Here is a 27822-nt window from a genome sequence, read left to right as displayed (position 1 = left end):
TACGTGCAGAAAAAGCTCTCTCTGCGGGGACGAGGCTGAGGGTTGGCACACGGTGTACTCTTTTAGCTTTCCTCATGCACTGGGGAATCAGTTGCAGCAACTGGAGGCGTGGTTTCAAAACCTCAATTGGAGGTGGAATTTGACTAGAAGCAAGCACGTTGGTTGTTTGCCTCAAGTCGCGCTTTAGGAAGAACATCAAATAAAGAACACCGCACACTTGTGAAAGAGCTTTATTCAGTAAATGCCTTTCAAAGGAAACTGCAAGCAGAGACCACAGTATTGCGTGCCATTTTGCTGCTAGTTGTTGCATAACCAGGTCCGAAATGGTATACATGCATGCCGTGCCTTCAATAAATTAGTGCATGTGGGTCTCCACGTAGGGGGAAGCAGACCCCAAAAGAAAAGCACGCCTTGTGCATGAATAGCACCTAATAATATGGCACTACTGTTCCCGAGCAGCATACGGGATGTTCTGCACGTCTCGCACCTCTTTGGTCCCGCATTCCTGCAGCACTCCCACAACTTCCTGCACTTGTAACACAAGAGCAAATCGGGGGGACTAAAGTTGGCCGCACTTTCACTCCGTCCCGCTTGCATAAGCTTTTCGACTGATCCGTCATTCAGTACAAAATGGTTCCGTTGATGCAATACGAGGATTTTGCAAAGGGTGTCCCATTGGTGCACTGAGCGGGTGGAGGTAGATAGCCGGGTGGGACCCCCAGGTTCAGGCCAGACAGTCGCCGCACCACAGGTGGGGAACTGGCTTGGGGCTGGATGGTGTCCAGGACGAGCTCCAGTTCTTGGCCAGGTGCAAGACGCTGCACGTCCCTGTCCTTGCGTATAATAGTGTTCGGAAGCTTACGAATCTTGCATACCTGGGAAGGATTCATTCAAAGGTGATGAGTTTGACTAGTTGGTATCACTTACAAATTGCTAAAGCCTCGTATTTTACGGTTAAGTGCGGTAAAACCTTGTTTTACCCCCCCCCACCCGATTTTCGTCGTCGTCACTTGAGGGCGCCCTCGCCAGAGAGGGCGCTGAATGGCAGACCCTGGCAGGTTGTTTGTACAGTATAAAGCGGGAATTAAGAAAGTTTGATTTTACGATCTCGGAAGTGCGAATGAGCGTTTTCTTTTCTTTGTTTACAGAGCTTCTGACGGCAGTGAGAGAGGGGGTGGGCGCTTCAAGTTTACCCTGCCCCAGGCACAAACTCGCCTCACGACGGCTCTGAGTGAAACCCCCTATCCCTTCCCAAGAGGGACGTGAATGTCCGGAATATATCAAACGCTAAAGCAGGGGTCTCAAAGTCAAGTGCCTGAAATTACAAATTAGTAATGAGACCTGATGGTCTCATTACTAATTTGTAATTGTTATTATTATTTATATTTATTTTTGTCCAAGTACATGGCGCAGCGATGGGATCCCGCGTGTCACCTAACTATGGAAACCTCTTCATGGGTCAATTTGAAAAGAGGGCCCTTGAATCCTTCCCCGTACAGCCGCTCATTTTCCTGAGATACATCGACAACATTTTTGTTGTGTGGCCAGGTGACAACTCTTCCTTATTGTCTTTCTTTGAACACTTCAACTCCTTGCATAGCACTATCCAATTCACCTGCAACTATTCCAATGTTTCAATCAATTTTCTTGATGTCACTGTCTCCATTCGGTCTGGAAAACTAGTCACCGACCTTTATAAGAAACCAACCGATAGACGCCAGTATCTTCATTTTAGTAGTTATCACCCCAATGTCCAGAAAATTCCTTTCTGTCCAGAAAAAATATTCCTTTTGGGCAGTTCACACGACTCAAGCGCATATGTTCCAATACCGACGATTTCCACAGACGCGCTCACGAAATGTCTGCTGATTTCAGGAAGCGTAACTATCCCAGCAATCTAATTGAAAATGCTTTCACCAAATCATGCTCGCTGGACAGAGAGTTACTTCTTTCCAGCCAACCTAACGGGGAACACAGAAATATTACTTTCGTGACCACCTACAACAAAGCCCTTCGTAACACGAAAACTATTTTCCAGCGCCATCTTAACATTCTACACAGTGACGAAAAATTGAAAGAACTATTTCCTTCTGCCCCACTGTTACATTCCGCAGGTCAAGGAATATCCGGAATATCCATACTTCTTCGCGTTTGCGCCGTACTACAACACCTGGTTCGGGTCCCTGCAACGGCACACGCTGCCAAATTTGTAATCTTATTTCTACCTGCACCTCGGTCTCTAGTACCATAAAACTACACCTTTCAAATTAAACAATCTTTGCACTGTAACTCCTTTAACATTTGTTATCTAATAACATGTATGAAATGCAATGTTCAGTACATTGGTGAAACCTCCAACACCATGCGTCAGAGGTTTTACGGTCATAAATCCGACATTGTCAATAATCGCCCCACTCCCGTTGCTATACATTTTAATCTTCCCGGGCACGGCATGGATACACACCTGTCCATTGCAATTCTGGAATCTGGCTACAGCACCGATTGCAAACGCAAAAATCGCGAGTCCTTCTTCATTTCTAAATTTTCTTCTTTAAAACCACGGGGACTAAACGTTCATGGCGGTCCTCTGCAGTTGTTCAACCCATCATCCAGCTAAGCTACTTCATTCACCTTCTGTTCTTAGCATTCTTATCTCCATTTTCCCTTCAGCCCATAAGATCACCCGTACCTTCCCACGCAGTTCAACAAAAGCTGTGTTCCCCTCGTACACGGCTAGACATCCACCTGTGCCCCTGTTTTTTCACCACCAAATCTTTTGAACCCCAATTCTCCGAATGTCTCATTTACCCGTACACCTTCTCTTTCCTGATTCTTATGTGACGGTTGCTCACGTGATGCATTGTATTACTGTCTGGTTGTTTTGTGTTTACTTAGTTCTGGAAACCTGTTTTATTGTATCTGTTCACTTGGTATATATACTCGTGTCGCACTTAGTTGTGTAACCTGAAGAAGTGTAGTCTCTTGCACGAAAGTTCTTGTTCGAATAAACCTTAGTTGCTCCTAACCGTTTTTCATGTTACGTGTGTGATTCCCTCTTCGCGGGCTCCTTGACAGTGTTTTATTTTTTTCCCCTTTTCGACGTATTATATTTTGAGAAAGCACCAGCCTTGAGTTTGGTAGCCAATGGCCCTCGGACCACAGAATAGCTGAATGCGGGCCACATGCGGCCCGTGTCTTTAACACCCCTGCGCTAAAGCATGTGTACTGCTCGCGATACGGTTGTCTGAAATCGCCAATCAGTGTGCCCGCAGCCCGCACGTCCTTGGTTGCCCTCCGAAATGTCATGCCCATATTGTATTTAAAGGTAGGCGACATGCTGCACATGTTTATTACTCAAAACGAATGGTCTTGCAACACCTGGAGATTTAGGATGGGATAAACAGCAATACACTAATTTCAGACAATAGTGCCAACAAATGGAGTATTTTGCTCGACCTCCATGTCACACACAGAGAAGTATCTTCGAAGTAACTGGGAAAATGAGAAGTTACGAAAAAGTATTTAAGTTGGAGAACTAACCCTTGGAAGTACTTGTAAGATACCAAGTTTGTTGCAAAAGTATTTAGGATATCTAACATAAATACTCTACTCATGTTTTTGAAGAAGCCTGCCGCTACACCACGCTAGGGTAGTGACTCTGCACCACACGGCCCTGATCTTCAACTTTTTAAAACGGTGGGTGGTGGTGGTGAAAGGGCTCGCCATTGATGCATCGCTTCAGTCCATGATTCGCCACAAGATCTTGCGCAAACTCTAAATATCACGCGCTCCAAAGCCGCCTGGAAGGCTCGCGCAAGAGCTCGCGGCGAATCACGGACAGAAGCGGTGCATTTAGCGCGCGTTATGGGATAACGACAAGTTGAAGACTGGGACCGCCTTGTCCCTCGAGCTAGAGTGCCTCAAGGCCTCAAGTACAGGGGGACGAACAACCAACCATGCTATTCTCATTCTCTCTGACATCTTTCTCACACGAGGCAAGGCGATTTGTAAACGACGTAAAAGGGATTGGGATAAAATAACGGACAACAATTTCTCTGTCTGTTATTTCCTCCCTGTCTCGAGTTTCCACGTCGTCATGCGGTGATGTCGGTTTCGCGTAAGAGCTCTGTCGTCTGCTACTTCCGGGGCAAATTGCTGTTGGCTGTCGCAATCGCTTGTTGATATATCATGTTCCTGTTCCATGGAAAGAAAACGGACGCTAGAAAAGTGTGGTCATTGTATATTTCCCTGCACAAAAGTATAGTAAACGGTCATCGCTCATCCCACGTTCAGTAGAGCCCAGAAAAATAAAGAAACGAACTTGGCGGTGGCGACAGACTTTGAACGTGATTCGAACAGTGCACGGCATTTTTTCCAACGAAAATTTCACGAGCGGTGATTTTGAAATCTCTGAAACTACGTAAAGTGATGTACAATGCCACTACTTGTAGATGACATATGGTGTGTAATCGATAATAGTGTAATAGGTGTTTAATATTTGTAAAAATGAGCATGAAGCGTCACTTTTACACAGTCAAGCAATGACGACTCAACAAACCCAGACATGTACAGAGGATTTTCCATTACAATTAACTGTAGTCTCGACAGCCAATTTCAAATTTTTCGCATATATAGACAACATTCATCAGAGTGTTCGATAAGCATGCTACCAGTTATTACTCCCTTACAATATTTGCTAGGAGCCGGTAACGATTTTCGGCTAAAATTATTCTCTAAATTCTGTGTATTTCAATATGTATAAATCTAAATAAACATCTAAATATTCTTCACTTCGTAGAATGGTGTGAGAGAGGCAGGTAATTCATTAATGAATGTTTTGATTAGAACATTTCTAGTGTCCTTTTGGTTATCTACTGCTAGCGTCTTACTTTGCGAAATATAAACGACACGGAACCATATTGTATCATTGCCAATCCTTTCGTCATTGACCTTTTCGTTTAATAAACCTTCACATATCGCCCTATCATCAACTGAAAATATTTTCGCGCCATAAGATGAATTACAGTCAGCGTCGCTCTTATGTTATCATTCTGTTCAAGAGCTGCAAGATTTTACCGCAAATTAACAGCATTGTTGCCCAGATATATTCCTGCAACTTTACGTGCAGCTAATTCTATTCGTCTGCCGTAAGACAAGCAAACATTAAAACACCCATGATCCAGCTTTTTGTGTGCACGTATGTGTAAAATGATACTAGTATTACTTATGATAATGTTGGTTTTGAAATGTGATACCTTGTTTCTTCTGACACCATGTAGTACAGTGAAATACGAGTATTATGCTTTCCCCATTTGGACATGTCAATCTGGTAACATATATAGCAACAGGTTTGTGCACAATGTTTGTCATTCGTCCACGACACTTTGCAGTGAAAAAATAAAATAAGAAAGGAATCCGAAGTTTTAAACAGCTACAGTGTAATTCCACACGCGTAATTCTTCTACGATACGTGAAAATACGTGACATTCAAGGCACTTCGTGCATGAGATCACTTGTACTTGTCCAAACCGCGCTAACGGAAGCACCTACTGGCCTACTCCTCTCACTTTTCCTCCTCGCCCGTGAAACCGTGGGCGAGAAGGAAACATCTTTCTGAATCACTCTCTCATTCATACACGAAGCAGTGCCGCAGGGCGATTTGTAAACGGCGAAAACAACCAGGACTGGCCGAGGAAGACTACAAAAAGAGACGACAGAGACACGTAAGCCTCGAACGCCCGTAGTTGCAGTCTGCAAGTTTCCGCACGCTTTCAGTTTGATTATTTCGTTTCTCCGTCAGTGATGGAAATCAAAAGTACATGTGCATGCACTGTGACAGAGGGTTTCCTATGATTAAGGACGTTGAGTCACACGTCTCGGACGCACATTTTCCGCCAGGTGCAGCAAACGGTAGGTGTCTTTCTTTCTTCACGATTGTATATTTTTGTGTGTCTTGAAAAAAAAAAAAAAAAAAGATAATGCATTGTCACCCCAAGCAGCACAGCCCGTTGGCAGCCGCACGGATCGATGAAGGGCGAAGATCATGACAAATTGGGCGCGTGCAGCCTCTTTCTCGACAGCGTCTCATGACCATTACCTCCACGCATTCCGGTGTAATTTTTATTTTTATTTGTTTACTTACAGAAATTGATGAACGATAAGCAGAAGTAGTCTGAATAACATTTTATTAAGACACGGTGCGCTACATACGGGGTCTTTGCTCTAACGTGTCCAGAAATTATATTTAAAGAGAGCGATAAAAGGAAAGCATGTGGTACTTCTCTGCTACTTGAGTAAGAAACAGGTACTGCTTCACTAGTAGCACCTGTTTCTTAGTTAAGTAGACGAAAAGTCGCGCTCGTTCCTCTTTTATCGCTTGCTTTAAAGAGACGGTCTTTCGGTCGATGACGGTCGAAATTTGTTGAATAGCAGACGACGAAACCTGCGCTTCTCTCATGCATACGTCAAGCACGACGTCGGCCTGCGTGTACGTCGTCGTTGTCATGGTAATTGTAACTTGCAGAAGCACCTTGGGTTGAGTTATCCCCTTTGCTCGCGAAATGGGCACACTCAGGCATATATCTCCGCGAGCGGAGAATGTAGTCCGAGCATTGACTGTGGCAGGGGCGGATCTAGAATTTTCCCGAGGGGGGGCGCTATGGACAAGTGCCAGGTGCATGCTGGGATTGGTCCATTGAGGCCTATGTTGAAGTCTGGAATTGAGGGGGGGGGGGGGGGGTCCGCCCCCCCCCCCCCCCCAGATCCGCGCCTGGACTGTGGGGTCTCCGATAATGTGGCGCATCATCGGGTACGTGGAAGCTAAGTCACGTGTTTTCTTACCGCTAGTATTTAATGCAGTTTTTAAATAAACACGCACTCCTCCTTCATGTACGTCGTCAGCGACACTTCATTTCGAAACAATGACCAGTGTGCAACGGGGAGTGTAATGGGAGCACGCGTAATATATTTTTAGTCATAGTTGTAATGCGACCGTGCGTGCCGATGGCCGGCAACTTTAGATTTGTGACTGTGGGTGGGGTTGTCCTGCGATTTTTAACTTGTCTCTGAGGATTAACATAGTTGTTCTAAACCACCATGTTTGACACTTCGTAGAATGTGCATTTTTCACCTGAGAACTGAAAGAAAATGTACGAGAGCTGCCACGGTCCCCAGTCACTTCTGAAAGTCGTCTGCTTACGCCGGTACACTAGAGCGCGCAAAAGCAGATGATTTCTGTATCCTATCATGGACTTTCCCACAGGGCGACGTTGCCAACACAGATCGCGGCATTCTCTGCAATCTTTATCAATTTAATTTGGTTATATAATAACCGTGACGTGTTTTGTCTGGTAAATTCGTAGTATTCCATTTTCAACAAAGGGCGATCAAATGGTACACTTTATGAGAGGGGCGGGGGTACGAGACCGTCCCTTTAAATGCATTAAATTAAACGTCTGATGACGTCTGATGAAAGTGTGTGTCTGATTTTACCGAACAGCGCGAAAGGTTTCGATGTGTGCAATTTGCTTCCCAGAAAAAAACTCACATAAACATGGCTCGCACGTTCAGCCTTAAAGTACCACGAGAAGTAATTCACACCACACAGTCATAATTATCGCAGAAACTGAATTTAAAGTACGCCGCAAAAAGCGACCGTGCGCAACGGCAGTGGAGAGCAGTGCCAGCCTGTGATCTGTCCGGAACCTCGCCCTGACTATATAGGGTATACGCTCGCTGATTGGTCCTGGGAAATGTCTGCTACTCCGCTGTTGTCTGCTACTCGGCTGTTCGTGGTTTTGAAAGAGCCATGCTCCTGGCTCGGTCATGATTCAGCCGCTCCTCCTTCTACCCCCAATACTCCAGGAGAACTGGCAAAACTGGTTTACGGCGGCAAAGGGACAGGGCGCTGACCCCCACTGACCGTCGAACCAGAACGAGTTTCCCCTGTAACGTCATCGGTGATGTGGCATCATACCTTCTCCTCCTCGTTATACCCGGAGTATTATACAGGTCACTGCGAGCGCGTAACAAAATTACTAGAAAACGTATCCAATAAAATTTTGCTGCACAGTAGTAAAAAATTCCACGCACGGCAAAAGTAATAGCGTAAATGTCGCCTTACAAGAGGGAAGTCCGGTAATACCCCGAGGGTACTGTATACGCACGCATAACATGAAGGAGCTCATCGGGGAAACCGTGCTCTTGTCACCCCCCCACACACACACTTTGCGTTCACTCTTGGACCACTATTCGATGTTAAGACAGTTTCAGTAGACTGTTTTTGCGTCCCCGATACGATACCCAGTACGGCATTGTGGTGCTGCTTCTGAAAGAAGTCGCCGTTGTCGGCCTCACAGAGGTGAGCAATGTCTCGACCATGGTCTCGACTAACGCTCCTGGGAAATGTGCGTCCTGGGCCGACTTCTAAGTAAGTAAAAGCGTAAATGTCGCCCTACAAGAGGGAAGTCCGGTGATACCCCAAGGGTACTGTATACGCACGCATAACATGAAGGAGCTCATCGGGGAAACTGTGCTCTTGTCACCCCCCCACACACTTTGCGCTCACTCTTGGACCACTTGTAGCGGCATCGCCATTACCATTACCGCGCACCAATAACCTAGGCGCGCGGGTAATAAAAACCTTTGCCTCGGCCAGCTCGGGCTCTAGTTCGACTGGCCTGGCTCTCACGGCAACCTGTGTCTAGTCTACCTCTTTCTCTGACATTTGGTGACCCGAAAGATGAACACCATGTTCGGCGTAATTCGGCCAAGCACCATCCCAAATTACTGCAAGCCCACCTCCGAAGGTACGGTGCAACGTTCTACCGAGGAACCGCTAGGCGACGACGTCAATTCACCGCGGCTCCACTCATCGCAACGCCCGACCGCGCCACACCATGGTCCTACCCACCTTCCCATCTACCCAGATCACGTCGCCATGGTCTCACACTCTGCGTCACGTCGCCACACGCTTCACGATGGCACTCCTCGGGCTACCACCAGCGGCACCTTCCCGAGCATCACGCTCCTGTACCGGTCGCGGTACGCCGCTGTCGACCGCGCCACCCGCATCTGCTACGCCAGCGGTCAAGGAACCCTGCCCGCCTCGCCTTCCCCCCTGGCTTTTGTGCAACATAGTGGCAGTCCAGTCCATCCAATTGCGGTCAAGGGGCACCAGGACCAACGTTCCACCGGGGTCACGCACGGAGGCCACAGTGAGTTTACTCCCGGTCTCCACGTGCTTCACGATGGTCCTCCCCGGCACTCTCCGTGGTGACAACACTACGAGCTCAACGCTCACGAACCGGTCGCGGTTCTGTCGCCCCACTCTCTTATCACGTCCAGGTCACCAATGTCAGAGAAAGAGGTAGACTAGACACAGGTTGCCGTGAGAGCCAGGCCAGTCGAACTAGAGCCCGAGCTGGCCGAGGCAAAGGTTTTTATTACCCGCGCCAATAACCTAGGCGCGCGGGTAATAAAAACCTTTGCCTCGGCCAGCTCGGGCTCTAGTTCGACTGGCCTGGCTCTCACGGCAACCTGTGTCTAGTCTACCTCTTTCTCTGACACACTATTCGATGTTAAGACAGTTTCAGTAGACTGTTTTTGCATCCCCGATACGATACCCAGTACGGCATTGTGGTGCTGCTTCTGAAAGAAGTCGCCGTTGTCGGCCTCACAGAGGTGAGCAATGTCTCGACCATGGTCTCGACTAACGCTCCTGGGAAATGTGCGTCCTGGGCCGACTTCTAAGTAAGTAAAAGCGTAATTGTCGCCCTACAAGAGGGAAGTCCGGTGATACCCCGAGGGTACTGTATACGCACGCATAACATGAAGGAGCTCATCGGGGAAACTGTGCTCTTGTCACCCCCCCCACACACACACTTTGCGTTCACTCTTGGACCACTATTCGATGTTAAGACAGTTTCAGTAGACCCATACGTGATGCCTTTCGATGTTCCGCTGTTGAGGAGTTCTGTTATTGCAATACATTTCGTTGCACCCAGGAAAGACTTACTCGCAATTAATCACCTTGAGCAGCATCAAAATGCTACGAGAGTTCGCAACGCCATCTTGCTTCTCGCGTAGTTGGCCGTTGGACCCGTCTTATCCTCGCGGAGCCCCGCAACCCACGTGACGTCTACGATCACACGGTACGCTAGGAGGAGGTCCATACCGGCAATACACTAGCGATGTTCTGCAGGTGTCGCGCATGTGCCATGGGACCAACGCCCAGTGATAGAAGTGCTGTGCCATCCTGCGCCGTAGAGGGTATTCTTGCTGCATTTGCGCCAAAGTTGCGCCAAAGCGCGGAGAAGAGCGTCAAACCAATTTTTTTCCCGGTTTGGTTCAGGTCCAGGTCCAAGCATGATGGTTCGGTTCCGGTTCAGCTCCGGGAGGGCACAAGGTGCAAGGGAGGGTTCAAGGTGCTCTAAACCGGTTCATTGCACAAGGTGTATGTCCTAAAATAAACGGTAGGAAAGTTCCGAAAGCTTTATTTCTCTTCGCATGTCCTAGCTGGCCGCAAAGCTGTGACAACAACCCTTGTCCACAGGAAAACGAAACTACAGAGCGCGGTTGTCCGACGTTGTCTCCATCGTTGCTGGCGTCCAGCTATGCATTTCCGCTTGTATCGAAAACTTGGGTTGCAAAAAAAATATCGCATGAACTTTCGCACTTTTGGAACAGGTCGGGATGAACGGTCAGTCTGGAACTCTCGATGTTTTGAAACCGGTTTTGAAACGGTAACCGAAATTTTCTCAATCGGAATGGAAAAAAATGGAAAATTTAGACTTCGGGTTGTGTCTGTCCCTTCGTGTTCCCTAGTCTCGGGGTTTTACATTATGCATTCTAAATCCGTTCGGTTCCGGTTCACCTCCAAGATGGCGGCGGCGCGGAGGCGGAGTTTACGTGCGCACACCACTCATGCGGTTATGCACACGCGCCGTAAGCTATTGTTGGAGACAAGAAGTGAAACTACGAAATGATGTTTGCACCTTCATGTGATTCTGTTGATGTCTCAATCGACTTCGTGGATACTGACGAATGCGATGAAGACAAGAGCATGTCGGCCGCACATACACCCGCTGAGACCGCGACTGATTCTTCAACGGTGACGGTGCAAGCTATTGTTGGAGACAAGAAGTGAAACTACGAAATGATGTTTGCACCTTCATGTGATTCTGTTGATGTCTCAATCGACTTCGTGGATACTGACGAATGCGATGAAGACAAGAGCATGTCGGCCGCACATACACCCGCTGAGACAGCGACTGATTCTTCAACGGTGACGGTGCAAGCTATTGTTGGAGACAAGAAGTGAAACTACGAAATGATGTTTGCACCTTCATGTGATTCTGTTGATGTCTCAATCGACTTCGTGGATACTGACGAATGCGATGAAGACAAGAGCATGTCGGCCGCACATACACCCGCTGAGACCGCGACTGATTCTTCAACGGTGACGGCAGTACCGTCAACATCGTCTTTGACGTCGACGATGTCAGACGCATCCAAAAGAAGATTGTATCCGACTGAAGATTACATCCGAAAGCCGGACCGAAAGTTCATGCACGAGAAGAGGAGTGTTATTGTGAAGGACCAGATGTGACTGCTTAACCTCACAGCCCAAATGGACGTATAGTGAATGGTTTCGGGGGCGCCGTCCAGTTCCTCCACTCTAAAGGGTGTAATGCGACACTGTCGATCGGCCCGGTGTCTGCCGTTTCTTGGAAAGTGTCAGTTTCTTCGGTTTGGTCACGGACTCTCGATCACCAGAGAACAGAGCTCCTGAAGGAAGAACAAGGGTATAGGACCGAAACGGCAGAAGGGAGAAAACCAAGACACAAGGCAGCGTCCACTGCAACGACTCGGAAGACAGGCCAACCCATCGACAGGGTGAAGACAACGATTTGTGAGCCAGCCTTCTTACTCCGTGCTCATATTACTGGTGGGGGCCCCTTTGCGGTGGGAGCCCCGGGGCAAGTGCCCCGTCTGCCCTCCCCTAAATCCGGCACTGTGTCGTGTACTTCCTCTCAGCGTGGACTTAGCGTCAGTAGTGAGCATTCACATTATCATGTTCATCGATGACTGCACAGCACATGGCGCAGTACAGAACCTCCAGGCGATACGTTTAGAGTTCTTGCCTCCGAATACAACGAGTGTCCTGCAGCCCACGGACCAAGGAATCATGAAAAATCTCAAGGTTTTCTACCGATCCCGCCTGCTGTCGCGTGTTGTGCCGTGCTACAAAAACGAAACTAACTATAACGTTACGCTTGTCGCCGCGCGTCATATTCTCGCCGACTCGTGGGAAGCAGTGAAAGGGAGTACTATAGCAAACAGTTTTCGTCACGCCAGATTTTGCAAGCACAGTACGCAAGTACGGAGTACGAGCACCGTTGGTATCGCCATCGACGCAACGACTACGGATCGGCGGACGGCCGGGCATTGGCAGAGGACTTCCAAAGCTCAGGTATCAAGTGTAACGTTTGAAACGTACGCCGGGGGTGGTTGAATATGCAGAATTTTGTGCCGAAATGACTCATGGGTAAATCGTTTCACAAGTCCTCGACCTGCCAGCGGAAGGCGCCGACGATTATGACGAGTATGAAGCGAGTGCTATTGCTACTCCTTCAACGGCGGCAATACTTGCGGCCGTCGATACGCTCGGAAATGCGTGACAACATGACATCAGCTGAAATACGTCGGGACGCCATTTCTCGCATATGCACAGCAAAGCAGATGGCATTGATAGTTTTTTTGTGCCTCTGAGTTTTCTGTCATTAACTGAAAATTCGGACTGATTTTGTGGTCCGAATCGGTCGGCGACTGTATATAGAGAAATTAATAACAGCGCTGATACAGGTACTTTGCAGTCTGATCTATTACAGATGTTCGCTTTGTGTAGGCATTGGGGAATAGAACTTAACCTTAACAAGTGTAAATACATGTCCGTTTCTCGTCAACGCATCAGTTCCACGCGTTCCTACCACATTAACAATTTTCAGCTAGGGTCAGTCTCAGCGTACAAATACCTAGGTATAGTATTAACAACCGATCTCTCTTGAAAATCTCACATTGAATACGTCACAAATAATGCAAACCGCACTCTTGGATACATTCTGATAAATTTTCCAATGTGCCCTGTTAACCTAAAGTTAACACTATATAAAACCCTTGTCCAACTAAAATTAGTAGGGGTGTGCGAATCCGAATATTTTAAGTCGAATTGAATATCGAATCGAATGGGGCAAAAAATTCCGAATACCGAATCGAATATTGAATATTCGTGCAAAATTTACAATATGTAACTTTCGCACTAAAAGTTTCCATTTTGTAACACATGGCTTTAGTGCAATATTTCTGGCATTAACTGTCACAAGAGAGACATGCAATTCTTCTGTTTAAAAAATTCTCTCTTTAATTTTACATGAGAGTGCTTCCTGCTTTCCAGGTGAGCCTACACTTACTGGAGTACTGGAGTGGTTACCTTAATTTCAAAATCTTATGTCAGGCAGTAGCATGTTACGCGGATGAGGCTGTAATTGCTTCAGACAACCACAGGCCATTTGTGAAACAAACGAATTGGCAGCCTGCCTCTGCTTTGACATGAACACCCTTTAGTTTCTTTGCACTCACCCTAGGAAGTTGCACTACTGAAATTTTAGACGTAAAGGACATCTTTAAGACAACCACCTTGTTCGTGGGCTGTAGGGTAGTTTCATTTCAAATCGAACAAGCCATGACACTTTGCATTTCCGATAACGGCGAAAAAAATTGATGTTGTAGCTATTGCCGAGCAAAGAAGAAAGAAGGCATTTCGGAGTTTCTATGTCGCGCGGTTCGTCAATGAGGAGCGACGGAAGATTGAGCCTTCGAAATTGAACGTTCGTTTGGCGCGAGTTTGAACGCCGCTACCGTTGGCGTACTGTGACATACCACGGTCAAACTTTTTTTACTCGTTCTCTGGGTCGTCCGCAACTAACGTTCATACTGTCATTGCCATGCAAAATTTAGTTCATGCGTGAAAAATTGGCAAAGTTGGCTCTTTGCGCGAAAACCACTTAAGTTCAGCGCTAGATCAAAAATCATCCGCGACAGCAAGAAAGGCGAGCTGCACACCATTTTATTGCTCGTTATAAGGCCTTTCTAATGGTACCAAGCTCTTTATTGTATCGTTCGCAGAACGGAAAGGGCCGGGGGGACAATTAAACCATACCCATGAAAAATGGAGCATTTCGCACCCCTGTAGTCAAAAAACCCCACCCGAAACATGCCCTCATATTTTTATATTTTGCAAGTGTATCCTCGGACAGTCCGCAGAAAAAAAATTGGGATTCGACTTTCAGGTGGAGAGCCGCTGGGAATTTTTACGTGGGGTGTGTTATCTCACCAACTGCTGACAACCACACTCGTTACAAAAGAGTCTTTGACGTCTCAACGCTTCAACCCCGGCTTCCGAAGGCCACTTCCTTCTGTTTGTTCCAAACCTTGCCCAGGCTACATGTCTGGCGCCTAGCCGAGGTGTCCTTCGCTCTCGGCTAAAACAACAACGGAGTCAAAGGTGGGGGCTCAAATCGGATTACAGCACGTCATGTTTCCTTGGTTCCCGCCGTCTCCCACCCAGCTTGCTGTTCATTCTGAAGCTTCGACTCGACTTCGACGCCTACAGGCGATTTTCATTCTGCCATTGCTTGACCTAGAGAACTTTTCGTTAGTATGCAGCAGTGAGTTGTGCACCATGGCATCTTCGTTATACAGCAAAGATCGTGTTTACTGTCCAGACTATCGTGTGATCCACAAGAAGCAAATTCTCCGCACCAAGGATTTCCGCTGTGTTACAGACATCGGCGTCGAAGCTGTAAAGGCTCTTCTTCCCTCCGAAAACGCCAGGAAAGTGAAAGAGACTGATTACATCTGCAGAGCTTGTTTTAGGTACTTTAGTGAGAAAGTGAGCGACCCTGGACCAGTGGATTTGTCGCCGACAACCGAAAGAAGCTCGGAAAATGACCAGTACGTTCCTCAACCGGATGCTGTCGATGACATCAATGAGTACATAATGTCGGCAGGAATTGATGTGACTCCAGTGAGGTCGAAAAGACGGTCGGTCCAAGCATATGCGAAGCGAAAGTGCGTGGAAATACAGGAAGCTCTCGGCAAAAAGGCCAGCCGCAAAATTGAAACCGCCTTCGGTGTCCCAGTTCCCGGGACCTCCAAGAGTGAAGGGTGTCAGTCGTGCAGCGAATGGATCGCTAATATGAGAACCGCGTACAACATGAGTGCGTCGTTACATGAACGTTGTCGACTGCTCACCTTGATTCCTGTGTCGTGGCCAGAAAGCAAGATCTTGGAAGCAATTCCGAAGGCTACCCGTTATATGATACGGAAGTCGAGAAAGATATGCAAAGACAAGCATGTGTGGGCTGCCCCTGATCCATATCAGGGCCATCCGCTGAGCGAGGAACATGTAAACGCTGCTCTTCAATTCTTCACCAGCGATGAACTTGACTGCTCAGTGCAAAGCCCTCGGCCCAGAGACGTGATTCAAGTCCAGGAAGGAGGGGTAAAAGTGAGTAAGCCGAAGCGGTACATGACCCGTTCCATCCGTGAAACTTAGGAACTGTTTAGAACTGCTCACCCCAACATCAAACTGAACCTGACGAAATTCTACAGCCTGAGGCCGAAATGGGTCAGTATCAGCCCATGTAGGGAATAATGCGTTTGTGTCAATTGTGCAAACTTTGAACTCTGTGCTATCGCGATTAACAACGCGTCTGCTTCTAGCATGACCACGGAAGAACTAATAAACCGTTGCTTGTGTCCGAAGCGTCAGGAAGCTTGTTTTCTTAGCGAGTGTCGCGCATGTCCTGGCAGAGAGGCTTTAACCCCAGAAAGCCTACAGAATTCGGAGGATGTTGAGGAATTGGACATGGCCCTTTGGGAGCACGGAGGTCTTGTAAAAAAAATATTGCCTCTTCAGAGCTTCCTCGATGTCATCAGGCACTGGGTAGTCAGCTACATCAGCCACGATTACACAAGAAATGCACAACGCCAGGCCATTCGACAGGAAAAGCAGAATGTGGTGCCAGGAACTGTAGTGTTCCACTTTGATTTTGCAGAGAACTGGACGGTCATTCTACCTAATGAGATCCAGAGTTATCACTGGAAGAAAACGCAGATTTCTATATTTACATGCGTGGTCACGACAGCAAAAGGTGGCACGCGCAGCTACGCCGTGGTCAGCGATGACACGCGACACGACACCGCCGCAGCGCTCCTTGCCATTCAGAAAATCGACGACGACATCGATGAAAACGGTCCTATTTATGGCACCGCTATCTACATCTCCGACGGAGCAAGCGCACATTTTAAAAATCGGTTTCAGTTCTACGAAATGAGGACAAATAGTGCACTGAAGAAATGGGTTTTTTCAGCTCCTGGCCACGGAAAAAACGCCTGTGATGGCATTGGAGGCGTTGTGAAGCACGCAGCTACAGTTCACAACCTTCGCACCCCAGCAGTTCATGCCATTCAAAACGCCAGTGAGCTTGTCCGTGCCCTGTCAGGAAAGCTGCAAAAAGTGACCGTTGTTCACCTGCCACGAGAGGAGCTACAAAGTTTCCGACAGTTGAAACAGGAGACGTGGAAGTCTATACCTTCCGTGCAAGGCCTTCGCTCAAACTTCGTGTGGGAGAAATGCCAACAGGACCAGCCATCAGAGATCACATTGCGCAAAATTGTTCGCGACGACCCAGGAAATGTGTGAACGCTGAGTTAGGGCTGTGCCAGTGCATTCAGGACTCATGGGGGACATTGCAGGGCGTTAAAGTATAGGTACCTACCAGAACGCACAATATTCAGCTGTTTTAAGTGGCATAATAAAATGTTATAGGCATGTGAAAATGCGCTCGTACGCTGTTCCAGCTTACTGACTGGGCTAATATGCGGCTGGTGGACGGATAGCAGCGATGGGTAGCTCTGAATGTTTTCTTAACCAAAATCTGTATTATGCATAATGAAATATTGTTCACAGGCGGTCCCTGAAGGGAACCGTGGTAAGGCGGATCCTGACTTAGGGCCATTGGTGGCATGCTCTACCGAGGGCGACAAAAAAATTCCCAGCGGCTCTCCGCCTGAAAGTCGAATCCCAATTTTTTTTCTGCGGACTGTCCGAGGATACACTTGCAAAATATAAAAATATGAGGGCATGTTTCGGGTGGGGTTTTTTGCCTACAGGGGTGCGAAATGTTCCATTTTTCATGGGTATGGTTTAATTGTCCCCCCGGCCCTTTCCGTTCTGCGAACGATACAATAAAGCGCTTGGTACCATTAGAAAGGTCTTATAACGAGCAATAAAATGGTGTGCAGCTCGCCTTTCTCGCTATCGCGGAGGATTTTTGATCTAGCGCTGAACTTAAGTGATTTTCGCGCAAAGAGCCAACTTTGCTAATTTTTCACGCATGAAATAAATTTTGCATGGCAATGACAGTATGAACGTTAGTTGCGGACGACCCAGAGAACGAGTAAAAAAAGTTTGACAGTGGTAGGTCACAGTACGCCAACGATAGCGGCGTTCAAACTCGCGCCAAACGAACGTTCAATTTCGAAGGCTCAATCTTCCGTCGCTCCTCATTGACGAACCGCGCGACATAGAAACTCCGAAATGCCTTCTTTCTTCTTTGCTCGGCAATAGCTACAACATCAATTTTTTTCGCCGTTATCGGAAATGCAAAGTGTCATGGCTTGTTCGATTTGAAATGAAACTACCCTGTAGTCATTATTCAAGAGTTCTAACTTTTTAAAGGCAACCTCACAGACATCAAATCAAAGTCCCTCGTCGGCACCGCTAAACTGCATCTGGGTGGGGCGCCACCCCTTCCACAGACGATATCTACAAAACTAACTTTGGATAACTTTATCTTAAACTAAACACTGTCCCACCTGTGTTGGTCCTTGCAACAAGGGCAATTTCGTAAAGCTGACTTCACCTCATGCACGGAAGCATCAGGTGAAGCCCACCTTCGGGTTGTGTCGTTCATATTCGAGGAATAGTCGAATATTCGAAAATTCGAATATTGGATATTCGATTCGCGAATCGAATAGTTCGAGCGTTTGATATTCGATTCGAATTCGAGAACTCGAATATTCGCACACCCCTAGAAATTAGAATACGCGTAATCCGTCTGGGATCCCGATCACTCCACCTTAATTGAGGAATTAGAAGCGATTCAAAATCGTGCAGCTCGTTTCATTTTATCAAACTACAACCGCACAGCTAGCGTATCCTCCATGCAGACCTCCCTGTCATTAGAACCGTTATCAACATGTAGAAAAATTGCTAGATTATCTCTTTTCCACGTCATTTATTTCCATAACCCTACCTTAAAGGAACAGTTGCTTTCCTCACCACCCTACATCTCATCTCGCATTGACCATCAATTCAAGGTAGGAGTCCCGCATTGGTGTACTAATTCTTTTCAGAGTTCTTTCGTACCATGTACGAGTCAGAATTGGAACCACCTTCCATAGTCGACCTTTTGTGTTAATCCTAATTACTTTCATAGGATCATTGTAAACCATGTGTAACCACTCCCCCCGGTATTGCCTTGTACATGCCTTGAGGGTATAAATAAATAAGTAGAATCTCGCTGATACGAATCTCACGGGGTAGCGGAAAAAATTCATGTAATCCGAAATGCGTATCAAAAGAATTAAACTAAAATAAAAATTGAGCAAGAAAATAGACAGCGACTGTTCATTTTCTAATACTGTCAGTGAAAGAAGTCGGTGGTAATGCTTTTGTGTCTCCGTATTTAGCCAATGCTACTCAAATTCGCGAGATGATTCAAAAGGCCCAGCACGTGCTTTCCACCCGCGAGTCGCCCGACAGTCTTCTAAAGCGAGCTTCTTCTAAAGCACGCAGGCTTTAGGTGAAGCCGACTTCCGGAATGGTGATGTGTAATGTTGCCAAAAGTTGTTCTGATATGTTCCCTCCACGTGTTCTGGTCGCTGTTTTCCCAAGCCAGTGCAATGTCACGCAGCTTCGCATTTTTTAGCACCTGTTTCTTTTTCTTTTGCTACACGCGGGGTGGCGCGCGACTTTTCGGGGACGCCCTATTTAGGTCAACCTTTGTTTAACGATGTATCCCGTATAATGATGGAATTCGTGATTACCGTCAATATCGTTATACGTGGGTTTCACTGTAGTAAATCTATGACTTGGTCCTGACTAGTTTACTATAAAGGGGTTCTACTGCATCTCTCCAGAAATATGTCTATTTTGAGAGAGTTACTCAGAGTTTGAGTCTGAGATGTTCTTGCCAAACATAGAACTGGTGAGTTTTAGTATACCGTTGATAAGGTTATCGTGCCTATCGGAACCAATCGCAGTTGTGCGTGACTCAGAATCTTATCCACTGATTGGTTCCGGTTGATACGGTTCAACGCAAGTCACGTTATCAACTGTCTGCTGAAACCCTCTATTATGTACTACAATTACCATAATTTCATGACTATAAGCCGCAAAACCCGTTTTTAGGAATGTTTTGAAAATTTTGGGGCAGATAAGCTGGCGCACGCATAAGACGACGCGACTGATTTGTGCGACAAAGGAGACCATAGAGAAGGCCATAAACCCTGTGGTCCATACTTGGGGGTCGGCATGGTGTACAACAAAGGAGGTCAGTTCTAGTGTTTACCAAGATTGGATTGTGCCCTTGTTGTGTGTTTTTCATGGATCGAAGGGTCAGTGGCCTTCCAGAAGACATGATCACTGTCACCACTTTCGTTAAAGCTGCTTGGGGGAAGGCACCAGGAAGGTCAGTCTACTCGAATGTGGATGCGCCCGTTATGTATTGTTCGTGCACTGGCAGGGCGTTGCCATTCCAGAGACACTGTCTGCCCTTTCGTTAAAACCGGCATATGGGGGAAAATACCAGGGAAAAATAGTCACGAGATAAGCCGCAGAGTGCCAGTCAGAAAAAAAATCGCACATAAGCCGCGGCTAATACGCGTGAAATTACGGTACACAGGGGAGCTTCCCCTTTAAGCCGTATGGCATCTATGCCCAGTATGCCCAGCAGGAAGAAACGTGTTGACACTTTACCGTACCCTTTTTGGGTCTGCCCCCAATTCCTCGCAAGACGTCCGCAATAGGTTGGCCAGGGTGAGGTCCTTCCGTGGCAACTCCACCTCAATGAAGTCCGGGTCATCCAGGTATGCGATCCGGAGCTTGAGCACTATGTCACTTTCTTCCACTAGAACAGAGGTTGTGGTTAATATATATCTGTTTCCTGGGACTCCTCTTGCAATGCCGAGCATAAGATGCACTCTGTTTTCATCGCACAATACACAAAGTTTGACTGGTGAATGTTTAATGATTTAGGAAAATTGACAAACCTTTAAAGCAAAATACTCCTCAATGCATGAGTGACACCACTACCTCACTAAAATGGCACACTATCAATGTTACTTAAACTGTCGCTACCTTTTCCCGCAGAACAAGCAGCATATCAATATACAGGGTGTTTCACCCATTGTGTCACAAATATTTAAAAATCGGCTTGCCTGAAAATTAAGGGGTCAACAGTTTTTATTATCCGCAAACTTTTGCCATGACATTGGAGGACTAATCAACCTTCAGTCACGAGGAATTCAATTTTCTGAATTCAACTCCGAGATTTGCCAGGCCAATGTCATGGTTTTTCTGGTTTTTTGCCAGAAACAGACAGCGCATGCAAACATTACCCATTCCCTGTCTCGGCACAGACGGCTATTGTTGTCTTCCTCTACACTATCAATGATAATCACCATGATAGAAATTCATAGTAAATAATGTTGACAACGGAAAGACATGTGGTCAAGGGACTTATTTGTGCCAGGAACATTTGCCATATATTGGTACCATTTTTATTTCATTTCGATTGATGGAAATTTAATTTCTGGAATTGAACTCAGAAATTTCCTAAGTCAACCTAATGTTTTCTTTGAGGAAATTGGTTCCTCGTGGTAACTCATGGATTGCTCCCTCCAATGCAACGACAATTGCTGAAATAAATTTGCCAAAAATCCGCAGAAATGAGTCCTTGGCTCAGTTTCTTTTTTTTGTCGGCTCAAGTTTGAGTGCCAAAGTGCGACGAAAAAATTGATTTCCTTCACTACCTGTCAAAATTGTTGGGTGACCTTGTTGTATAGCGACAGCTGTTAAAGGTTCAATTTCGTGAACATCTTGTCCCATATGTCACATCGCCAAAACACAGAAGAGAAGAAACAAAGAAGAAGGAATGCATCATGGTGGTGTCCATGTAAATTTCCCCCAACATGCCCCTTGCCAAGATGCATGCGCTCCTGGCTGAAACTTTCACCGGTGAACGCACCTATCCTGTCACCCTCACCGGTGACTTCAACGTGGACGCCAAGCACAATGGTGTCTTCCTCCAATGGATGCGAGAATTTCTTGGTTTCTACCTTGTGTCGTCTACCCAAGAATCTACCTGCAGAAGTAGGAGTTGCCTCGACTACGCTTTTTTGCGGGACGTGCCTTATGGCGTACTCACTTGTACTGTCTCCACATACAGTCAAACTCCTTTATAGCGAACACCTTTTTAACGAAAATACCACTACAGCAAATTTTTTTGCGATCCTGCTGGAGCCCTATAGGTCCAATAATGGACATCCTTTTTAACGAAAATACCTTTACTGCAAATTTCTTTTGCTGTCCCCTGAGTTTCGTTGTAAAGGAGTTTGACTGTACTACACTAACCATAAGGCACCCCCCCTCCCCCCCTCACAGTCCTTCAACACCCTGCTGCCGACCCAACATCCTGAAGCATATCAGGCGCAACACCCCGGTGCTGACCAAGATCTTGCTGCGTAGTGCATTCAACAGAGCGAACCATGCGCACAGCGACAGACGAGCTCAAATCTCTGTTACTGTCGTTGATTTGATGTAACTTGCACCATATCTGCCAGTTTTTTTTATAAGATAGCTCTGATTCCTGCACTCACGGCACGTGTTTGTTCTGTGGGTTGGGATTCTACCCCTCCCCCTGTATGGCGTTTCAATGTAACCTCCTTTCGTCACAGTTTGGCACTCTAACTAGAGCCGACAAAAAAGAGGCGCAGCCAAATACTTATTTCCGCAGATTTTTGACAAATTTATTTCAGCAAACTTCGTTGCGTGACGTGTCTTATCTGGTGCTATGCTGAGTAAAATGACCTCGAGGAACCCATTTCCGCAAAGAAAACGTTAGGTAGACTTGAGAAATTTCGGAGTTCAATTCAAGAAATCAAATTTCCATCAATTGAAATGAACTAAAAATGGTACCAATATGTGGTCAATGTTCCTGGCACAAAAAAATCCCTCGACTGCATGTCTCTCCGTTGCCTACGTTATTTACTATGAATTTCTATCATGGTTGGTGGACCATCCTGTACACTAAGCATAACAGAAATGCTCTCTCCATCTATGTGTTCACACTCTATTACCGAAAGAAGAGGTGCTCTTGATGTCCGAAACGTGCTCAGACGTCCTGCCATGAATCTCTGATAGATCCACTTTGTAGTCCAGGGGAGGATGACTCACAAAGTGAGGGGTGATAGGCAGAGAGGATGCCTTCGTCTCAACCGGGCTCATCTCTACGGATGAATATAAATGTTACCATTAAAACAAACAGAAAATAAACCTTTCTTTTTCAACACTGTGTTAGTACTGCATCTTTGCACATTCAGTTTTGTGCACAAAATATCTGTAGTGTGATCTAACTAGTCACCCTTCTTACCCTCCCCCACATGTTTTCTCCAATACGTTCCCATATACAGGACACACACGGAGGAGAGCTGCACCTGATGAATAAGTGCGGTTGGTGTCTAAACGAAGAAAGATCCTTCAATGAAAAATGCATGTTTACATGCATGCAATGTTTAGTTTTGGGAGTGAGCGTAACCAATCCAGTGCCCAGACAGTGTGAAGGAACACAGGCAACAAAAATGTGTGGTGAAAACCACAGCACATGCATCTTTGTTAATGCTGCCTCATGGCTGAATAAAGCAGAAAATGTATGTGTGTGTGGCATGGTCACAATCTATATTGGACGACCACGGTGCATTTCGTACAGCGCTGGAAATTTCTAATATGGAGTATGTCTTGTCAAGAACAGGTTAGAGTTTAACGGGTCTACTTTATCCACAAACAATTTCTATAGTCACACCTGACAAGGTCGTCGTAGGTTTGCAATATGCTCTGATGTCGCCAACTCGCACTAACAGTTTTGACACAAATGATCGCACTGACACTTACTGAGCAAAAAATGTCTTCTATGTATGACACTCTTCACAGTTATGACCAAGTCACTGCAAAAACTTGCCAAGCCAACGAAACCAAGTCACTGCCCCCTGTGACATTACTGCGCTACACACTTTCACTTCCACGAGGTGTCCCACGCAGGCGAGGATCTAGAGGGGTGTTCCGGGTGTCCTGCCCCCCTCCTCAATTTCTGTCTTCACATATTGTGTAATTGACCTTAGATCGCATGTCTAGCATGCTGTCCATGGCTGGACACTCTTCTCAGAAAAATCCTGGATCCGCCCCTGGTCCCATAGGTGAGGCAAGGAAGCCTCAGGTCAGTTCTGCCGATACTTCGAACAGAGAGTCTGTTCCTTGCTGAGGCTTCTGTTTCAATCGACCACATCAACATGAACATTACTTCTACTTTTCGTCTTCTGCTGATATGCATTGATCACTGGGGCAAAATGAAACTAGTTAACCCCGCTAACGCACTGATGTACAGCTCCCGTCAACCTTAATAATAACACTGGAAAAAATTTGGTCTCATTTCCGTCATCACAGCCGCCGTGGGGGTACTGGGGGAATGTTAAGTGAAAAAAATCCTCGCTTTAAACAGACACAATAATTTTGTTCAATTAATGTTTTTTGATGGCCCCTAGGGTTGCTGTAATCGTGCCCGGGAATGAGACCACATTTTTTCCACCGTTATTATTACGGTTGACGGGAGCTGTACATTTGTAAGCATGTATAGAAATATACTCCGGAATAAGTCCACCGCATTTTTTTTTACTGGGCTACTTACCACCAAGCAGACGGCGTATTTCTTCATTGTCGGTAATGGCGGATGGGGCCTCTCCTTTCGCAGATGTTAGGGATGGATCTGCACCTTGAGAGAGCAAGTACCTGACCATGTTGACATTACTCCTTTTTGCAGCCCAGTGCAGGGGTGTCCTGTAAACCAAAGACTCATTAGGAAACAACACACACACACACTATCAATAGGATCTGCTGTTCTAGGCAACATTTAAAATACAGTCAAACCTCGCTTTACGAACACCCTTCGTTTCTCGGAAAATCGTTCGTAAATCGAGGTCTGAGGTGTGCAGTGCACAAATACCTCACAAAACCACGGGAAATTGATTTGAATAAGTTTTATTTTTGAAAATACTGCGTAATTGTGCTTTGCACCATACTTTCTGCAGGGTCTATCCTGTTTAGAAGAGATGACAGAAGTCTGACATTTGACTCATCCACCCAGTCCTCAAAGTACCGTATCGTGCTCGGATGAGACTGTTTCCAACGGCAAATATCATGCTTGTCACCGGCTGTCAGGACTGAACGCCTTCTCTTGGAATGGCAAGATGTTTCCATCTCGGAGACCTGGTCCAAACTCACAACCGTTCGGCTGTAAACGCCCAAATTATTCTTACAGAAAATGATGAATCATGTTTGTGGAACGTGGTGGCGTTGGGACATTGTATGTTTGACCTTGGCAGCATGTACTGAGGAACTTTCATTATCCTCCGGTCCATTGGCCTGTCCTCTGTACGTTCATAACGCCCGTTCGTACATCGAGGTCAGAATGGCTTGGCTACTTTGGGTCCGTTCCCTAATAATCTGTTCATAGTTTGGATATCGAGGGTTCGTAAAACGAGGTCAAAATACACTGAAAAAGTTTGGTTCCCTGTGGAGCCATTCGTAAGTTGAGGGAATTCGTATATCGAGGGTTCATAAAACGAGGTCTGACTGTATATAGGTGCATATAATCGTATCTTGTATCGTGTTTATTTATTGAGTGTGTTGCTGTGCACGTTACAGGTGGTCATTTTGCACCGACTGGAACTCTTCACCTTGTATGTACGGGGTGTCCTAACCAGCAGTCAGCACTAGTGACTCCTGCTCACTCACGCTCATTCACTCACAGTCTCCCTTTACTCACTTTTGGCTTGGCTCTTGGTGTGCTTACTCATGAACATGAAAGAGCATGGTGGCATGAAATGCATGCCGCCTGCGTCGATCCCGTCGTATGAATGTGTGTATGAGTGAGCAAAAATGTAAGAGTGAAAGGAGGATGAGTGAGAGAGTGTGTCTGGTTTGTCCCTTCAGATGACGCACCTTGGAAGTCACTGAGAAGGCGTGTTAGCTTAGCTCAATTGGTAGAGCCCTGGACCGGCAATCCAGAAGATGTGGGTTCGAGTCCTACAGCTGGTTAACCTTTTCAGTGACTTTCATCTTTCATGCTTACTCATATTCGGCACATTTGCCGTGTCCAGCATGAGTCAGATTTAAAAGAATACAGAATTTTCAATAAAAGCACTAAAGACACACTGAGCACTCAGTGAGTAACTGTGGCTTTACTGCCTGTCCTATCTGCTGTTTTCAGTGCTTTTGTTGAAAATGCACAAAAAACCAGCAGGTGTGCATTGTAGTCACCAGCATTTCCCTTTCCTTGTCCCCAATTAATTATTAGATAATACTAAATTTAAAAACTCTTAAAATAGCAGGTGTCAATTACAAACTTGTAGAGTTCCTCGAGAAAAACTTGACCAAGGTGTTTCCAGCAATGTACACTTTGTATGGCTTTCTTTTCTGCTATCCAGAAAAGAAAGCCTGGCTGTTCTACGAGCATGCTTTTTCTTACTAGCGAGGCAGTTAGCCTCGCTCTTGGAGGAGCTAGGCTCCTTGGAGGTTCTTTTTCTTTTGTCAATCTCATCCTTTGTGACCACAAAAGAAGGCAGGGATGGACCCAAGATTTTTCTGAGCCATCCTAGGAGAGCATGCTACATGCACAACCATGGGTCAATTGAAGCAGTATGTGAAGACAGATATTGAGAGAGGGGTCAGGACTACCGAACCCTCCTAGATCCGTGCAGGACACATTCTTGACAAGTTGCAATCGGCGATTATCTTCATACACCATGCCATCGCAAAATTTTTGTTTCATCCCCTCTTTTCATGAATACCCTTTTATGGACGTCTCACTGAGGCATAGTACAACATAATGGTGCACATCGTTACCCCGGCTCGTTAATTCTTGTAACAGCGAGAGAAATTATGGATCCCGGGGATGATTCCTGCCTGGGGCCCCCTTACTCACGTCTCGATAACATAGTCTGAGTATTTCTTGTCTATATGATTACATGTGTATGTTGCTGCTCCAGATATGTCCATTAAGTAAGCAACGAAAGGGGCCAGTTGATACAGCTTGGGACAAAAGTTTACGGAACACGCGAGCGGCGTACTTTTTCTTCGGTGCGACACCCCAGCGGCCGCCGGAAGCGGGTGAGTTCACCGTTTAGGAGGAGTGGAAGGGTGCGCTGTTAGCGACACACAGCGGTAGCTTCCCTCCCAGGAACACCGAAGCAACACCGGATCTACGACTGTGTGTGGCTAACAGCCCACCCTTCCAACCCTCCGAAACAGTGAACTCACACGCTTCCAGCAGCCGCTAGGGTGTCGCACAGAAGAAAAAGTATGTCGCTCACGTGTTCCGTAAACTTTTGTCCCAACCTGTACATGACTGAAGAACGAACGATGGAGAAACACCAAGACAAACACAGGGAGCATAGTCATCACGACGATCCCTCTGTTGGTCTTGGTGTTTCTCGTTGGTTATTCATGGCCATCAATCCCGGTAAACTGCATGCATCGGCTTAGTCCTGGCGGCTAGCAACCATCGGGCCTCGGGTTGGCCTGGCCCCTGAAGAGGCTCTGGGCTCCATCCCCAGCTGACCCCCCTCTTCCCACCCTGCCTGTAATGTGTAAGTACCTTAAATATATTTAAGGCGTTTAGGTACTGTACTTGCATTCTGTATATGAAGCTTTAACTAGTATGGGAAGCGTTCGCACAAGGCTCTAAATTACACTTTCCAGTGTGTACTTTGTATTTATATCGAAATGCGCTTTTCTAAAGCAAGCGCTAAAGCACGCTCGGTGTACGCCCACCACTTCGCTTACACGAACTGTGTTTCGGGCCCTGCAGGACGAAAATACGTGTGCGCTTGTGGTGAAGCTTGTGCCCTAGTTGTGAGAAATTAAGGAAGAAAATAAAAATGCAAAGCTTCAGCCAGGACGATTCCAAGAAGTGATACCATGCTTGACATGCTCACCATCCATTGATGTCATGCTGCGCGTTGATACGAACGTTCCGCTCCAGCAACGTTTTAACCGCCTCTTCGTCTCCATAGCACGCAGCCTCTCGTAATTTTTCTTCGAGGATTGTGTTTTTGTTCACTTCCATGTGCCTACGATCTTCTTCGGTCTTTCTAGTTCAGTTAGAAACCCATCAGATGACCGACGCATGCAACTGCCTCTGCAGTCGCAATAAAGCACAAGCAGACGAATGCATTAGTGGACAATCTTCTTGGAAACACTTCTTTCTTCTGTTTCTTCTCTCTTCTGCTCTACACTAATGAAATGCCGTGGAACTTTCACAACACTCTATGAAGTTAGTTTCATTCATCAAATTCTGTTCGGAGCATTGGTAGGAAACTGTTTCACCGCGCATACGCACTCGCCATCTACGAATAATGTTTAGT

The 27822-nt window shown here is 46.5% G+C and overlaps 1 protein-coding gene across 1 annotated transcript; it reads right to left on the bottom strand.

Annotated features, from left to right (window-relative positions):
• Positions 1-214: 214 nt before the first annotated feature.
• LOC135391594 (ankyrin repeat domain-containing protein 40-like) lies at positions 215-27820 on the bottom strand. Its single transcript, XM_064621895.1, has 5 exons — positions 27394-27820; positions 24087-24235; positions 22486-22635; positions 20110-20255; positions 215-875 (listed from the first exon to the last, which is right to left on the bottom strand). The coding sequence occupies exons 1-5, from the start codon at positions 27522-27524 to the stop codon at positions 621-623; spliced, it is 831 nt and encodes a 276-aa protein (XP_064477965.1). The 5' UTR covers positions 27525-27820; the 3' UTR covers positions 215-620.
• Between the last annotated feature and the right edge of the window lie 2 nt (positions 27821-27822).

Source organism: Ornithodoros turicata, chromosome 4 (assembly GCF_037126465.1).
Source record: "Ornithodoros turicata isolate Travis chromosome 4, ASM3712646v1, whole genome shotgun sequence".
Taxonomy (NCBI): Eukaryota; Metazoa; Arthropoda; class Arachnida; order Ixodida; family Argasidae; genus Ornithodoros; species Ornithodoros turicata.
This window is presented reverse-complemented; position numbering and strand designations above follow the sequence as displayed.

Excerpts from the sequence above, each read along its gene's own strand:
- LOC135391594 (XM_064621895.1), bottom strand. The coding sequence starts at position 27,524 with ATGGAAGTGAACAAAAACACAATCCTCGAAGAAAAATTACGAGAGGCT. Across the intron at positions 22,636-24,086 it reads AATACGCCGTCTGCTTGGTG|AGATGAGCCCGGTTGAGACG; the intron begins GTAAGTAGCCCA and ends ATTCATCCGTAG. Across the intron at positions 20,256-22,485 it reads CAAGAGCACCTCTTCTTTCG|TGGAAGAAAGTGACATAGTG; the intron begins GTAATAGAGTGT and ends CCTCTGTTCTAG.